The sequence below is a fragment of the Pleurodeles waltl genome, chromosome 10, assembly GCF_031143425.1.
Source record: "Pleurodeles waltl isolate 20211129_DDA chromosome 10, aPleWal1.hap1.20221129, whole genome shotgun sequence".
In the NCBI taxonomy this organism is placed as follows: domain Eukaryota; kingdom Metazoa; phylum Chordata; class Amphibia; order Caudata; family Salamandridae; genus Pleurodeles; species Pleurodeles waltl.
Window position 1 is genome coordinate 11,257,346 of NC_090449.1, and position 16,593 is coordinate 11,273,938.

Genomic DNA, 16,593 nt, shown 5'->3' on the forward strand with positions numbered 1-16,593 from the left:
CAGAGCGCAGTATAGACATCTGAACCCTTCATCTCTAGCAAAACACAGTATAGACATCTGAGACCCTTCATCTCCAGCAGAGCACAGTATAGATGTCTGAAACCCACAATCTCTAGCACAGCGCAGTATAGATGTCTGAAACCCATATCTCTAGCAGAGCGCAGCATAGATGTCTGAAACCCATAATCTCTAGCAGAGCGCAGTATAGATGTCTGAAACCCATAATCTCTAGCAGAGCGCAGCATAGATGTCTGAAACCCATAATCTCTAGCAGAGCGCAGTATAGATGTTTGGACCCTTCATCTCTACCAGAGCACAGTATAGACGTCTGAGACCCTTCCTCTCAAGCAGAGCGCAGTATAGACATCTGAGACCCATAATCTATAGCAGAGCACAGTATAGACATCTGGACCCTTCATCTCTAGCAAAACACAGTATACACATCTGAGACCCTTCATCTGTAGCAGAGCGCAGTATAGACGTCTGGACCCTTCATCTCTAGCAGAGCACAGTATAGAAGAGTGAGACCCTTCATCTCTAGCAGAGTGTAGTATAGACGTCTGGACTCTTCATCTGTAGCAGAGCACAGTATAGAAGTCTGAGACCCTTCATCCCTAGCAGGTCGCAGTATAGACATCTGAGACCCTTCATCTCTAGCAAAACACAGTATAGACATCTGGGACCCTTCATCTCTAGCAGAGTCAGTATAGATGTCTGGACCCTTCATCTCTAGCAGAGCACAGTATAGATGTCTGAAACCCATAATCTCTAGCAGAGCGCAGTATAGATGTCTGAAACCCATATCTCTAGCAGAGCGCAGCATAGATGTCTGAAACCCATAATCTCTAGCAGAGCGCAGTATAGTTGTTTGGACCCTTCATCTCTACCAGAGCACAGTATAGAAGTCTGAGACCCTTCCTCTCAAGCAGAGCGCAGTATAGACATCTGAGACCCATAATCTATAGCAGAGCACAGTATAGACATCTGGACCCTTCATCTCTAGCAAAACACAGTATAGACATCTGAGACCCTTCATCTGTAGCAGAGCGCAGTATAGACGTCTGGACCCTTCATCTCTAGCAGAGCACAGTATAGAAGAGTGAGACCCTTCATCTCTAGCAGAGTGTAGTATAGACGTCTGGACTCTTCATCTCTAGCAGAGCACAGTATAGAAGTCTGAGACCCTTCATCCCTAGCAGGTCGCAGTATAGACATCTGAGACCCTTCATCTCTAGCAAAACACAGTATAGACATCTGAGACCCTTCATCTCTAGCAGAGTCAGTATAGATGTCTGGACCCTTCATCTCTAGCAGAGCACAGTATAGATGTCTGAAACCCATAATCTCTAGCAGAGCGCAGTATAGATGTCTGAAACCCATATCTCTAGCAGAGCGCAGCATAGATGTCTGAAACCCATAATCTCTAGCAGATCGCAGTATAGATGACTGAAACCCTTAATCTCTAGCAGAGGCAGCATAGATGTCTGAAACCCTTCATCTCTACCAGAGCACACTATAGATGTCTGAGACCCTTCCTCTCAAGCAGAGTGAGGTTTAGACGTCTGGACCCTTCATCTCTAGCAGAGCACAGTATAGAAGTCTGAGACCCTTCATCTTTAGCAGGGCACAGTATAGAAGTCTGAGACCCTTCATCTCTAGCAGAGCACAGTATAGAAGTCTGAGACCCTTCATCTCTAGCAGAGCACAGTATAGACATCTGAGACCCATAATCTATAGCAGGGCGCAGTATAGACATCTGGACCCTTCATCTCTAGCAAAACACAGTATAGACATCTGAGACCCTTCATCTCTAGCAGAGTCAGTTTAGACGTCTGGACCCTTCATCTTTAGCAGAGACCAGTATAGACACCTGAAACCCTTCTCGTCTGAGACCCTTCATCTCTAGCAGAGCACAGCATACATGTCTGAGACCCTTCATCTCTAGCACAGCACAGTATAGATGTCTGAGACCCATAATCTATAGCAGAGCACAGTATAGACACCTGAAACCATTAATTTCTAGCAGAGCACAGTATAGACATCTGGACCCTTCGTCTCTAGCAGAGCGCAGTATAGACATCTGAAACTCTTAATCTCTAGCAGGACACATTATAGACGTCTGAGACCCTTCATCTCTAGCAGAGCGCAGTATAGACGCCTGGACCCTTCATCTCTAGCATAGCACAGTATAGTTGTCTGAAACCCATAATCTCTAGCAGAGTGCAGTATAGATAGCTGAAACCATTCATCTCTAGCAGACCACAGTATAGACATCTGAGACCCTTCCATCTCTAGCAAAGCGAGGTATAGACATCTGAGACCTATAATCTCTAGCAGAGCGCAGTATAGTTGTTTGGACCCTTCATCTCTACCAGAGCACAGTATAGAAGTCTGAGACCCTTCCTCTCAAGCAGAGCGCAGTATAGACATCTGAGACCCATAATCTATAGCAGAGCACAGTATAGACATCTGGACCCTTCATCTCTAGCAAAACACAGTATAGACATCTGAGACCCTTCATCTGTAGCAGAGCGCAGTATAGACGTCTGGACCCTTCATCTCTAGCATAGCACAGTATAGAAGAGTGAGACCCTTCATCTCTAGCAGAGTGTAGTATAGACGTCTGGACTCTTCATCTCTAGCAGAGCACAGTATAGAAGTCTGAGACCCTTCATCCCTAGCAGGTCGCAGTATAGACATCTGAGACCCTTCATCTCTAGCAAAACACAGTATAGACATCTGAGACCCTTCATCTCTAGCAGAGTCAGTATAGATGTCTGGACCCTTCATCTCTAGCAGAGCACAGTATAGATGTCTGAAACCCATAATCTCTAGCAGAGCGCAGTATAGATGTCTGAAACCCATATCTCTAGCAGAGCGCAGCATAGATGTCTGAAACCCATAATCTCTAGCAGATCGCAGTATAGATGACTGAAACCCTTAATCTCTAGCAGAGGCAGCATAGATGTCTGAAACCCTTCATCTCTACCAGAGCACACTATAGATGTCTGAGACCCTTCCTCTCAAGCAGAGTGAGGTTTAGACGTCTGGACCCTTCATCTCTAGCAGAGCACAGTATAGAAGTCTGAGACCCTTCATCTTTAGCAGGGCACAGTATAGAAGTCTGAGACCCTTCATCTCTAGCAGAGCACAGTATAGAAGTCTGAGACCCTTCATCTCTAGCAGAGCACAGTATAGACATCTGAGACCCATAATCTATAGCAGGGCGCAGTATAGACATCTGGACCCTTCATCTCTAGCAAAACACAGTATAGACATCTGAGACCCTTCATCTCTAGCAGAGTCAGTTTAGACGTCTGGACCCTTCATCTTTAGCAGAGACCAGTATAGACACCTGAAACCCTTCTCGTCTGAGACCCTTCATCTCTAGCAGAGCACAGCATACATGTCTGAGACCCTTCATCTCTAGCACAGCACAGTATAGATGTCTGAGACCCATAATCTATAGCAGAGCACAGTATAGACACCTGAAACCATTAATTTCTAGCAGAGCACAGTATAGACATCTGGACCCTTCGTCTCTAGCAGAGCGCAGTATAGACATCTGAAACTCTTAATCTCTAGCAGGACACATTATAGACGTCTGAGACCCTTCATCTCTAGCAGAGCGCAGTATAGACGCCTGGACCCTTCATCTCTAGCATAGCACAGTATAGTTGTCTGAAACCCATAATCTCTAGCAGAGTGCAGTATAGATAGCTGAAACCATTCATCTCTAGCAGACCACAGTATAGACATCTGAGACCCTTCCATCTCTAGCAAAGCGAGGTATAGACATCTGAGACCTATAATCGCTAGCAGAGCGCAGTATAGACATCTGAAACCCTTCATCGCTAGCAGAGCACAGTATAAACGTCTGAGACCCTTTATCTCTAGCAGAGCACAGTCTAGACGTCTGACACCATTCCTCTCTAGCAGAGCACAGTATACACACCTGAGACTCTTCATCTCTAGTAGAGCACAGTATACTCGTCTGAAATCTTTCGTCTCTAGTAGAGCACAGTATCGACGTCTGAAACCCTTCATCTGTTGCACAGTAAGGATGTCTGAAATCTTTCGTGTCTAGTAGAGCACAGTATACAAATCCGAAAAACCTTGTCTTCTGCAGAGCACAGTATTAACACAGTTCTTTGATTTCTAGCACAGTATTGGAACCATAGCTCCATCTTTAGAACAGCACAGCACTGCTGTCATGATCTTTCCCTCTCTAGAAGAGCTGTCTTCCCATCTTAGCCTCTTCGTCTCGAGTAAAGCACATTATAGTTGTCTTATCCCGCATGTTATATGATGAGTGTGTGATAACCACCTGCCTCTGGTTGCTTGATATGTCTTTCAGCTGCTAGCTTCCTAAACCGTCACTGTGCTCCCAGTTCTGCTGGTTTTATGCCACTGCGAATGGGCCTAATGAAGAACTGGCGCATTTGGCCAACAGGCTATTGCCTCTTGGAGCCTGGCAGGGCTGCAGCAGGATCTGTGACTTTTGAGGTGGTGCCCACCGGGCACTGATGCTGGTCCAGCCGCACCGCCCTTCGGAAGGCACCGGCCTGCCCAGCACCAGTTGCTATTGGCCCAGCCACCTCTGGGATCAAACGCGACAGGCGATTGGTTCTTACCCAGCGTTCCAGAAATGATGTCCATCTTATGCATGACTCCATCACGCTCCCCGACCCCTGCTCCGTGCGTGCCATACAGTCCCACGGCGTGCACCTCGTCCACGAACGTGATGGCTCCGTACTTGTGGGCCACATCGCAGAGCTCTTCGAGCGGACAAATGGCACCTGTGCCAATGGAGAGAAAGGGACCGGATCAGCAGGCAGGCATGGCTTTGGGATATCTATCTATCTATATATGTGTGTATATGTGTATATATGTATATATATATATATATATATATATATATATATATATTTTTTTTTCCATCTGCAGTTAAAGTGACGTTTTTGTTAAGTATGGTAATATGATGTTAGGTTTCGTAAAAATAAAAAAAACCTTGAAATTCACAAAAAAAAGTTTGAAGTGACATAGTTAAATGTTGCAATGACATAAAAACTTAAATTGAAAAAACACTGACATTTGTCAGTTCTAGCTCGATGAGCTAACTATAACTTGCACCTCGAAACAAATTGCTCATGACATCACATATTACATCACTCATGACATGATAAATTACATCATTCATGACATCACAAATTACATCATGATGACATCACTGATTGCATCATCCAACCTGTTGCTCCTTAACTTACTCAATAAACCCCTGGATGATTTTAGAAAGCAAATAAGTTAGCAAAAGGCCCCCAAACACACACAGAGCAGGCTGGCTGTCGGCAGATGTTGGCTTGTACAAAACAGAAGTAATGTTGTGCTGGAGACAAGTTTGGTTCTGTGTGGTGAAAGTTATATGGCGCGCGGTTTAACTACCACTAAACTTTTAAGTGCCCACAGCAGTTCTTTTAAACAAGGTAGGGACAGAGCGCAGCTGATGTGATTTGTAGACGTACTTTGCAGATGGGTTCAGGCTTAAATCAAAATCATGTTGCAAAAAATATTAGAAAAAACGAAAGCTAATTCTTGCGATAGATTATTCTCGTCAAAAAGTTGTAATTTAGTGCTACTGACAATTCCTATATAAACTAGAGATTTATAAGCTGCAGATATTTATTTCCAGGTCTGCAGTGCTTAATTGTTGAAGAACGTGTAATACACTGGTGACTCACAAGCGCTTCTAGTCGCCGTATGACTCTAAGTGTTGGTCTAGTGGTGGATGCCATTATGCTGGTTTCAGGAATATCCACGTAAGGTATTTTTACATACTACGGAGGGTTGTGCATAAGCCCTGGTTTTGCAAGCCTCATCAGTGGCACAAGCAGAGATGTGAAGCCGTTGAACTAAACTCCTGTGTCAGGTGAGGTATTTAACAGGTACATCTCGTGACGGTGAATAATCATCAAACACTCTTTCGAGCGATATTCAAGGTTTAATAAATTGCTGATCGCATTAACGTCTACAGAGACATTATCTTTCTTATGCACTTGAATACCAGTTAAAAAGAGCGTGATCTCCCTACATGTAGCTGCTCTCACAGATCTCCTTCAGATCCGGGAGACTGCGGAAGGTTCCGGCCCTTGGCACGACAGCCGTGGCGGGAAACGGGGTGGAGGGGCAGCTCCCGGTATGAGAAGCCTAGAGCAAGGTCACATTCATTGGATGATGTCATCAGTGATGTCATCAGTGATGAAATGTAAGATGTCATCAGTCGTGTTACCCATGATGTCATAGAACACGTCATGAGTGATGTCATAAGCAGTGCATCGTGCAGGCGCAAGTTATACTTTACTCCATGAAATATAACTGGTAAATCAGTGGTTTTTTTTGGTTCTTAAAGGTCAGTTTTAAGAACGTTATCCCTCCTACATATAGGGTCACTTCACGTTTGTTGTCTCCAATGAATTTCTAGAGCTGTTTTAATCTAAGCCAAGATCTTATTACCAAACCTAACTATAATATCACTTTATCCTTTTTTCAGTGAATTTCTCTTTTTTTATGTGAGGAAAGATGATATTACGTCTCTTTGAACGTTGTTTTTTTTCCAGTGAATTTCTTTTTTTTTTTTTTTTACTGCGTGAGCCAAGACAGCACTGCCACGTGCATGGTGGGTTGGCACTAGGCATTGCGCCCATTCCTGCTGCGGGCTAACAACCCCCCCCCCCCCCGCGGGTGGCCTTTAGCATAGCGCTGTGCCCCAAACCCTGCAGGCGGCCACTCTCCACCGCGCGCTCCAGCCAGTGCCGGGGGCCACAGGCTCTTGCCCTGCTCCCGCCGTCTCTTGTCAGCTTCCTGCCCCTGCCAGTGCCCTCCATTGTTCATATCTGCCCCTCCCTCCGACCCTTTGTTGTCAGCTTGTTGCCCCTGCCAGTGCCCTCCATTGTTCATATCTGCCCCTCCCTCCGACCCTTTGTTGTCAGCTTGTTGCCCCTGCCAGTGCCCTCCATTGTTCATATCTGCCCCTCCCTCCGACCCTTTGTTGTCTGTGCTGCCCCTGCCAGTGCCCTCCTTTGTTCACACCTGCCCCTCCCTCCTACCCTTTGTTGTCAGCTTGTTGCCCCTGCCAGTGCCCTCCATTGTTCACACCTGCCCCTCCCTCCTACCCTTTGTTGTCAGCTTGTTGCCCCTGCCAGTGCCCTCCTTTGTTCACACCTGCCCCTCCCTCCTACCCTTTGTTGTCAGCTTGTTGCCCCTGCCAGTGCCCTCCTTTGTTCATACCTGCCCCTCCCTCCTACCCTTTGTTGTCAGCTTGTTGCCCCTGCCAGTGCCCTCCATTGTTCATACCGGCCCCTCCCTCCTACCCTTTGTTGTCAGCTTGTAACCCCTGCCAGTGCCCTCCATTGTTCATATCTGCCCCTCCCTCCGACCCTTTGTTGTCTGTGCTGCCCCTGCCAGTGCCCTCCTTTGTTCACACCTGCCCCTCCCTCCTACCCTTTGTTGTCAGCTTGTTGCCCCTGCCAGTGCCCTCCATTGTTCACACCTGCCCCTCCCTCCTACCCTTTGTTGTCAGCTTGTTGCCCCTGCCAGTGCCCTCCATTGTTCACACCTGCCCCTCCCTCCTACCCTTTGTTGTCAGCTTGTTGCCCCTGCGAGTGCCCTCCTTTGTTCACACCTGCCCCTCCCTCCTACCCTTTGTTGTCAGCTTGTTGCCCCTGCCAGTGCCCTCCTTTGTTCACACCTGCCCCTCCCTCCTACCCTTTGTTGTCAGCTTGTTGCCCCTGCCAGTGCCCTCCATTGTTCATATCTGCCCCTCCCTCCGACCCTTTGTTGTCAGCTTGTTGCCCCTGCCAGTGCCCTCCATTGTTCATACCTGCCCCTCCCTCCTACCCTTTGTTGTCAGCTTGTTGCCCCTGCCAGTGCCCTCCATTGTTCATATCTGCCCCTCCCTCCGACCCTTTGTTGTCTGTGCTGCCCCTGCCAGTGCCCTCCATTGTTCATATCTGCCCCTCCCTCCGACCCTTTGTTGTCCGTGTGCTGCCCCTCCCTCCTGCCCTTTGTTAACCATGTGCAGCCCCTCCCTCCTACCCTTTGGTGACATGCAGCTTGCACAAGATCACACGTGGCTTGGGCTTACCGTCCATAGAGTGCACCGTCTCAAAGGCGACGATCTTGGGTTTCTGGGGGTCCGAGCTCCGCAGCAGCTCCTCCAGGTGCACCGGGTCATTGTGGCGGAACACGTACTTGGGCACCCCGCTGTTCCGGATCCCCTGGATCATGGAGGCATGGTTCCCAGCGTCCGAGTAGATCTCGCAGCCTGAGAAAGAAGTCAGGTGGGTGTCAGTCGATCTAAAAGCCAACATTTACCCACCCACTGAGGGGGGAAAAAAGGAAGCTCAACAGAGATCCCAACATTCAGCCACCACACGGTACGTGCCACAGCAGCCACCCAGGTCTACCACAGGAAGCCGCACCCCTGAAGAACGGTTCACGAGCCAGCCACTGACTCCCACAGGAGGATCTGGGTGGTGCAGTGACTGAGTATGCCAGCGGTGGAGATCCCGGTGTGCTTAGCTTGGCCTCTACGGGGTCCCACTCGTGGTCAGCTGAAGGGCCCTGCCAGTTCCACCCACTGCACCCACCCGTTGGAAGGGCGCACCTGGGAGCATCTTGGCCAGGGTGAAGAGTGTGGAATCGTTTGCCACAAAGCAGGAGGAGAACAGCAGGGCGGCATCCTTCTGGTGCAGGTCGGCCAGCTCGCACTCCAGGTCCACGTGGAACCGGCTGGTGCCAGAGATGTTGCGCGTTCCGCCGGCTCCGGCTCCGTGCTGCTCCAGGGTCTCCCTGAGAAAGAGACAGGACAGTCAGTGGTGGGCAGAGGCTGAAAAGTGCAAGCGTTCATTCCCTACACCTGACATCCCAGCTCTGAAGCAACAACAGGCACTTTACAGCTCCTCCCAGAAGACACATAACAGTGCCAGAGGGCACAGCTACACCCTGAGTCAGAGGGGGCGAAGGGCTGTTCTCCCCTTGGTCACCATGGGCATCCCTGAGCCTATTAACCAGACATACCGCAGAAGGCTCAAACTAGAGTACAGTGGTTGTTGGTTGAAGGAGGGGCGGAGCCCGTCCCCCTTTCTTCAAGGATTAGACAGCTCCCCTCATCTGAGACCAGCAGGCGGAAGCCATCTCTCTCGGCTTAATCTCATCTGAGCCCCAGTATTGAAGGCCCCTTCTTCGGTGCCCTGGATTTGAGGGTCTGTAGAGGTGGACAGGACTGTCCGCAGGCTGGGAGATGCTGTGAGAGACCAGTGTCCTTGTGGGAATGACAGCCCGAAGACTTACTGGGGGGCTTATACCTTTCATCCAAGGCTGCCACCTTGAAGAGTCTAGGGGCCTGTGCCAGGACATGTCCTCAGTGTGGACTCCATCTTCTTTGAGGCCTATTCTGTGACACCTAATAAAGAGTTTGCAAAATGTCCACAGCTTGGTTAACCTGCTTATTGGACCTACAAGGTTTTGAAAAATATTGGAAATCAAGAGTTATATGCCTACCAGTCATCCTACTGCTTTGCTACAGGTGCACATTTTGTAATATCATGCCCAAATATAGTTTGATGAGTGTCTCCAATTTTGATTGGATGAAGTGCTTGGTAACCACCATGACCTTATGGCGAGGAAAGGCCCCAGTGGCTGTGTTAATATAGAAAGATGTCCTAGAAGGTTTAAAAACTAGGGGTGACGGAGTGTTTCATTCCACCTGCAGAACTGGTGGAATTTTGCACCCCTGCGTTACTCTGGTAATGCAGAGTTCAGGCCAGATTCTGCCAATCTCTGCGTGGCAAAATTCTTTCTTGCGAGGCTCCAGAAATGCAAGTGGGAGCAAAATTTGGCATCTCCAGTTGCCATTTTACAACATGGGTGGTTGCGAAGACTGCTTCTTATGTGGAGTTGCTGCGATTCAAGTAGATTTTCCACTTCAGATGCTGCAGACTGATCTAGAATGGCCGCGCGATCTTGTGCCCCACATGGCGCCGTTCACATTGATTTTTCAGTGCTGCTCACACTACTGGTGCTAATGATCTGCTCGAGCAGCACGACATGCATATTTCTGCCCATTGGCGGGACTGTGCAGAGCTCGCATGGTTCTTATGTAATTCTGCAAGTTCTGCCCACCCCTAATAAAAAGCCCTGTAAAATTGCAGTGTGCCGGTTAGTCTCTGAGTGAGTCTGGCCTCACTCTGCAGCAAGCTTGATAAGTATTTTACTTTGAACACCTGCTGCGTACTTGTTGATTTTAGGCTTCTACAATCATCACCCCTACATGCTGAAGGCCCCTCAGCCCTGGGTACTCACGAGATGGCCCGCAGCACGCTTGGGTGCCGGCTCATGCCCAGGTAGTCGTTGCTGCACCAGACGGAGACCTCCTTTTTCTCACTGTGTAGGTCTGAGTAGTCCTCGGCGTAAGGGTAGGCATCTGCCCGGCGGTTCACCGTCTTGAAGAGCCGGTAGGTATGGTCTCGCTTCTTGACGTCGATCCTGCGGGTGAAGAACTCATCATAGCCGAAGGCCCCAACACCTGCGAGGCAAAAATCAGAAATGAGCTGCGACCTCCAACTCAGGCCAGGTGATCATACACTACAGCGCCTTGATGCCAGGCATTAGGCTCTGGGTGTGTCTCTTCAGCACATGGATGGACCCCTGTATGGGTTAGAATTGATGGGGCACCTACCAGTAGAATGATAGTGCCTGGGGAGAGCTAGGATTGTGGGAGGTGTCTCCATCAGGCAGTCAGAATCCCTGAAGTGCCTTCTGGCTGAATGACACCCTCTTGATGACAAAACTGGGGGCGGTCCAAAGAAGTCTAACTAGGAATCATTTCCAAGAGGTGTGTCCTGCATAATAAAGGGCGTGGCTTAATCCAAAACCAGTAACCTAAAATCCTGTGCTTTCAGTAGCGTACCTCCCAACCAGGAGCCTCTGTGAGCTTTCTGTTATTGCATCCAGACATATCACAGCTTAAGGGACGTGCACCTGAAACGAGCCACAGCCATTAGCTTTGCACATGCTTGTTAGCACTAGCAGATAAATGAGTAACAAATATGATTTTGTTAAGAATAATTACAGTTGAAAATATTAAACAAATATGAGACTGAATGATGCATAATAAGGTCTGTGGGGGGGGTGTTCGGAATGTCTCGGTCACCACCTTTCTTCAATTCTAGCTCTTTCCTCTCTCACTCTGTTGGACACTTAAACCCCTTTTCTCCCCGCATCTTTCTGGAACCCTCCACCTCCTGCCTCACATTTGTCTCTTTCCTCTTCAGCAGCCTCTTTTTACTCTTTGGAATGCAGTTCCTCGCCTCTCCTTCACTTCGGGGGTCCCTACACACAAACCCACGCACTTTCAAGAACAGCACTTTCAAGAACTGCACTTACTTTTACTTGCGCTTTGTCAGTATTCCCACAGCAGTGGCCCTGCCTCACCCTCTCTCATGCAGGATCATGATTACAGTCAGTGCACGTGACCATTGATGTGTGTGAGAGGCCAAGGACTGAATGGGCACGTATCCTGGGCACCTTATGACCCACTGACAGGCGCTGTGAGAGGCTGGCACTGCCTTCGGCCTCAGTCCAGAGCAATGATCCCCACCCACAACCTCAGCTCACAGAGGCTCCTAGAGGCAACACCCTTTACTCAATGATTCAAAAGGCCAGGGCACTCGTATGAAATAAGATAAGAGTCTGTACAGTTAGGTTCTTGGTCTTTGAAAAATCAATATATAATCCAAACAGAGTTAAAGTTCAGTGTCTTTATTCTTGTACGAGGTTTTCATACATGTTTATCACATCAGAAAGATTCCATATGTGGTCATCACAACAAAATCCAACAGCCAACACGTGTTTCGTCTCCAAGAAATTAATCTCTTTGACTTCCTCAGGGCAAAATATAAGTAAGGTGTTAACATGAATAGATGGCTTATCCTAATCAAGTAAAACTCTTCAAGATAATGTACGATCAATAGAGAAAGAGTAGTGTGAATCATGTGACGGGAGCAACACACTATTATCCCAGAGTCTTCGTGAGGGAGTGCTCATAAGTCAGCACGTATGGATCCAAAATCTTTTACATGTCAAGGAGTTTCACACACACTCCCGAGACCTTACTCTGTGTCTCTTCTATACCTTATACCTCTAGCTTAATTATCGGGGAGCAAGACACAGCGCCCCCAACACAAGAATTTACCCAAAAGAACTGTTTTGTTTATAGATCGCACCGTAAAAGATCCTGGGCTCATTTACACCTTTACCTGGGCTCCGGTGCAGGCCTCGGGTGAGAGAATGCCTTGTTTACTTATGTTTGGATACTGCACACCATGTACTACAGTGATTGCTTGGGGTTCATCTTGAAACTCATCTGTGCCCAGGATCACACAGTGTGGTGGTTTCAAGTTCTCCTGTCTCAGGTGCGTGGCGGCGGGGACCTGGAGTTGGTGCCCAGGGTCACACAGGGCCACTCGCCACTTCAGGTTCTCCAGCAGGAGGTGGGTGGAGACCAAGGGGACCCCAGTGTCCAGGTTCCTGCAGCAAGAACCAATAAGGGCGACCCAATAACCCCTTGTGAGCTCTGCCAAATGTACACAACCGTAATAAGGTGCGAACAAGGGAATCATTCGATATACCATTTGTGAGATCAGTTCAAATTCTTCTGAGTATAACATCTTTGCATAAGGGCATATACAGGATACAAACAAATAAATACAATAAAAAAGAATGTTTTTTGGACAACCGAACATACAAAAAGGGACTCTTTACTAACACAATTAAAAAAAACAAAAAAAATGACAAAATTAATCACATGAAATATGTAGGGGGTGGTGTTAAAGTACTTGGTACTGATGTATTCACAACCAGCACTTCGGAACAGCATATCAGAAGGATTAATCCATCCCTAAAAAATGCAGTGTTTATTACCCTTTTAGAGAAACAGTGCTGTCAGATCACTGCAGTTTTCCACTCAGCATTCACAAAAACAACAGGGTTTCAATAACTCTGAGCACTGTCCTGAGGAAGGCCTCACATATTAACGATAACAAGGCCGAAACGTCAACACCTCTCCGGTCCTTGCCTCTTCAGTAACAAGACTGTTTGCCCTCATATGAGGGATCTTGTCACCAACTGACCTATCACAGGACACTCGATTGCGAGAGTGGATCCACACTGACATGATCCCTACCACTGACTGTTCCTTGAACTATACCAGGTCACACTAGTGTTGTGTGCTAGAACATTTACAACCCCCTAGTTTTTTCATGTTTGTCATTCGTTCTGTCTTTTCTTCATTTGCTGGGTTAGTAAACAGTCCCCATTTTGTACCTCCAGTTTTCTTTTTTCTTTCTTATTTATTGTATTTGTTTGTGCTCAGTGTATGCCCTTATGAATAGATGTTATGTTTACTAGATTTTGAATTGATCTCACAAATATTATGTTTAATAATTACCTTGTTCGCAGCTTCTTGTTGCAGGTTCACACGGTGACCCCCCTCGCGATATTAACCTGCAGGTGGGTGGTGATCCCTGGAACCCCAGTGCCCAGGGTCACACAGTCACTTACCTCTCCGGTGCTCTATCAGCAGGTCAGTGTAGACTAGGGGAGCCCAGGGTCACACATGGTCCCTTACCTCTCAGGGTGTCCATCGGATGGTGGATGTGGACCAGGGGACCGCATTGCCCAGGGTCCCACGTGGTTGCTTACCTCTGAAGCTGTTCATCAAATGATGGATGTGGACCAGGGGACCCCAGTGCCCAGGGTCACACATGGTCGCTTACCTCTTAGGGGACCTCAGTGCCCAGGGTCACACATGGTCACTTACCTCTCAGGGTGTCCATCAAATGGTGGACATGGACCAGGGGACCTCAGTGCCCAGGGTCACACATGGTCGCTTACCTCTCAGGGTGTCCATCGGATGGTGGATGTGGACCGGGGGACCCCAGTGCCTAGGGTCACACATGGTCCCTTACCTCTCAGGCTGTCCATCAGATGGTGGATGTGGGCCAGGGGACCTCAGTGCCCAGGGTCACACATGGTCCCTTACCTCTCAGGGTACCTCAGTGCCCAGGGTCACACATGGTCGCTTACCTCTCAGGGTGTCCATCGGATGGTGGATGTGGACCGGGGGACCCCAGTGCCCAGGGTCACACATGGTCCCTTACCTCTCAGGCTGTCCATCAGATGGTGGATGTGGACCAGGGAACCTCAGTGCCCAGGGTCACACATGGTCCCTTACCTCTCAGGGTACCTCAGTGCCCAGGGTCACTTACCTCTCAGGGTGTCCATCGGATGGTGGATGTGGACCGGGGGACCCCAGTGCCCAGGGTCACACATGGTCCCTTACCTCTCACGCTGTCCATCAGATGGTGGATGTGGACCAGGGGACCTCAGTGCCCAGGGTCACACATGGTCGCTTACCTCTCAGGGTGTCCATCGGATTGTGGATGTGGACCGGGGGACCCCAGTGCCCAGGGTCACACATGGTCCCTTACCTCTCACGCTGTCCATCAGATGGTGGATGTGGACCAGGGGACCTCAGTGCCCAGGGTCACACATAGTCGCTTACCTCTCAGGCTGTCCATCAGGTGGTGGATGTGGACCAGGGGAACACAGTGCCCAGGGTGGCACATGGTAGCTTACCTCTCAGGTTCTCTTTCAGCAGGTGGGTGGGAGTCAGGGGGACGCCGGTGCCCAGGTTCACCTTGGACGGAGCTGGTCTTAGAAACTTGTTCTTCAGGCTCGACTGAACCTCCAGAATTAGAGAACTCAGGGCGTCTGTGGGGGAAATAGGAAGAGAAATTGGTGAAAGCATGTGCAATGGCAGATACCCGTGAAATATTTGTAGGAGTCTGGGCCCCAGGGATGTCTGGGCCCCTGAAGCGTTTCACTTTTTCTGACCTACAGATATAAAGTATGGCTGAACCCTGCAGGGGTGTGACTTCCTTTGGTTGAGGGCCCAGTGCTTAATATGTTAAAAAAAAACTAAATGATGGGGTCCAAAGTTCTTAAAGCTTGCCGCTGGTGCTGCCACATACCAGAGGGGTTGAACACCCAGGCTGCCTAGTCTGGATTCCACCTCATGCCTTTGTTCAACGCCACCAGACACTCTCTGCAGCTTTTTATACACATGGTGGGAGGGAACACACTGCCTCTCATCCCAGCACAGTTCACCCCATTGCATCCTGGTAAATGCAGTACGCTTACTTCAAGGTTGCTGTAGTTTGCTCTCTGCAGCTTTATCTCAGTATTCCTGGTTCTTTTTCATACCTGCTTTCTACCTTTGTCACTGTTTTGTATCTTTCTATCTTTCTCAACCTCCGCCTGTCTCCCTTCTCTGCCTTTTTTCTCTCTTGTGCTGGGTCAGTGTCTTATGATGAAAATTAAGTCCCAGTCCCCAAAATGTGTACCTGCGCTTATCGTCGGCCAACACCGGCACAAATTAAGCACCGGTGCTGGTGGCACCATAATTACTATATATCTTTTGGGAGAATCATTTCTGGAGCGCTCCTCAGATCACATCCCTGTGAAACAAAATGCAGAGTTTGCACTGTCAGAAGAGCTGAGCTGCGATGCTGCTGGTGACGAGGGTGAATTGTAGCCTGAAACAGACCCCACATCTAGAAACAGGGTTGAAACACCTACACGGTGAGAGGAAATACCACACAGACAGGGACTCCGAGGAGACAGCGCTCCCCCCACAGTGCCCTGTGCACCAAGACTGATCACAATTGTGGCTTCAATCCAACATTGTGTGGTTGGTGCATACTCATGCGACACATGGGACGGTGAGCATGCACTGTCACGTGAGTGCAGCTTGTTAATGTTACACAGGACACCGCGAAGGTGCATTGTCCCGTGAGTGAAGCATATGACTGTGAGCTTGGAGCACTTAAGGGTCAATGTCACGTGATTGGAGCATGTGACTGACGCATGGTACAGTGAAGGTGCACTATAACATGAGTAGAGCATGTACATGTCATGTTACAGTGAAGAGGCATTGCCATGCGAGTGGCGCATGTGTGTGTGACACTATACAGTGAATGGTGCAGTCATGCAAGTGAAGCATGTACATGTGACATGTTACAGTGAAGAGGCATTGTCATGCAATTGAAGCATGTACATGTGACACATGGCAGAGTGAAGGAACGCTGCCATGCGAGTTGAGCATGTGTGTGTGTAAGATAATACAGTGAATGGTGCAGTGATGCGAGTGAAGCATGTACATGTGACATGTTACAGTGAAGAGGCATTGTCATGTGAATGAACCATGTACGCGTGACACGTTACAGTGAAGATGTATCATCATGCGAGTGGAGCTTGTGCATGAGACATGGTACAGTGAAGGTGCAATGTCATGTGAGTGGAGCATGTGCATGTGACACATGGGAGAGTGAAGGAGCGCTGTAACTTGAGTGGGGCATGCGACCATGACACATGATAGAGTGAATATGCACAGTTATGTGAGTGTAACATGTCACTGTGACAGTTGTGAGCAGTCATGTGAGTGTGACACGTGGTACAGTTTAGGTGCATTGTAAT

At 48.6% G+C, this 16,593-nt stretch overlaps 1 protein-coding gene across 2 annotated transcripts in view; it reads right to left on the reverse strand.

Annotated features, from left to right (window-relative positions):
* The window catches only part of ALAS2 (5'-aminolevulinate synthase 2), an 83,178-nt gene that overhangs the window by 14,883 nt on the left and 51,702 nt on the right, over positions 1 to 16,593 (reverse strand). For both annotated transcript variants that reach the window (XM_069209372.1, XM_069209373.1), the window contains exons 4-8: positions 14,695 to 14,829; positions 10,360 to 10,582; positions 8,663 to 8,847; positions 8,141 to 8,320; positions 4,635 to 4,799 (exon numbers count right to left, since the gene is read on the reverse strand). In XM_069209372.1, the coding sequence (XP_069065473.1) occupies positions 4,635 to 4,799; positions 8,141 to 8,320; positions 8,663 to 8,847; positions 10,360 to 10,582; positions 14,695 to 14,829 (888 nt within the window). The remainder of the gene's footprint in view (positions 1 to 4,634; positions 4,800 to 8,140; positions 8,321 to 8,662; positions 8,848 to 10,359; positions 10,583 to 14,694; positions 14,830 to 16,593) is intronic.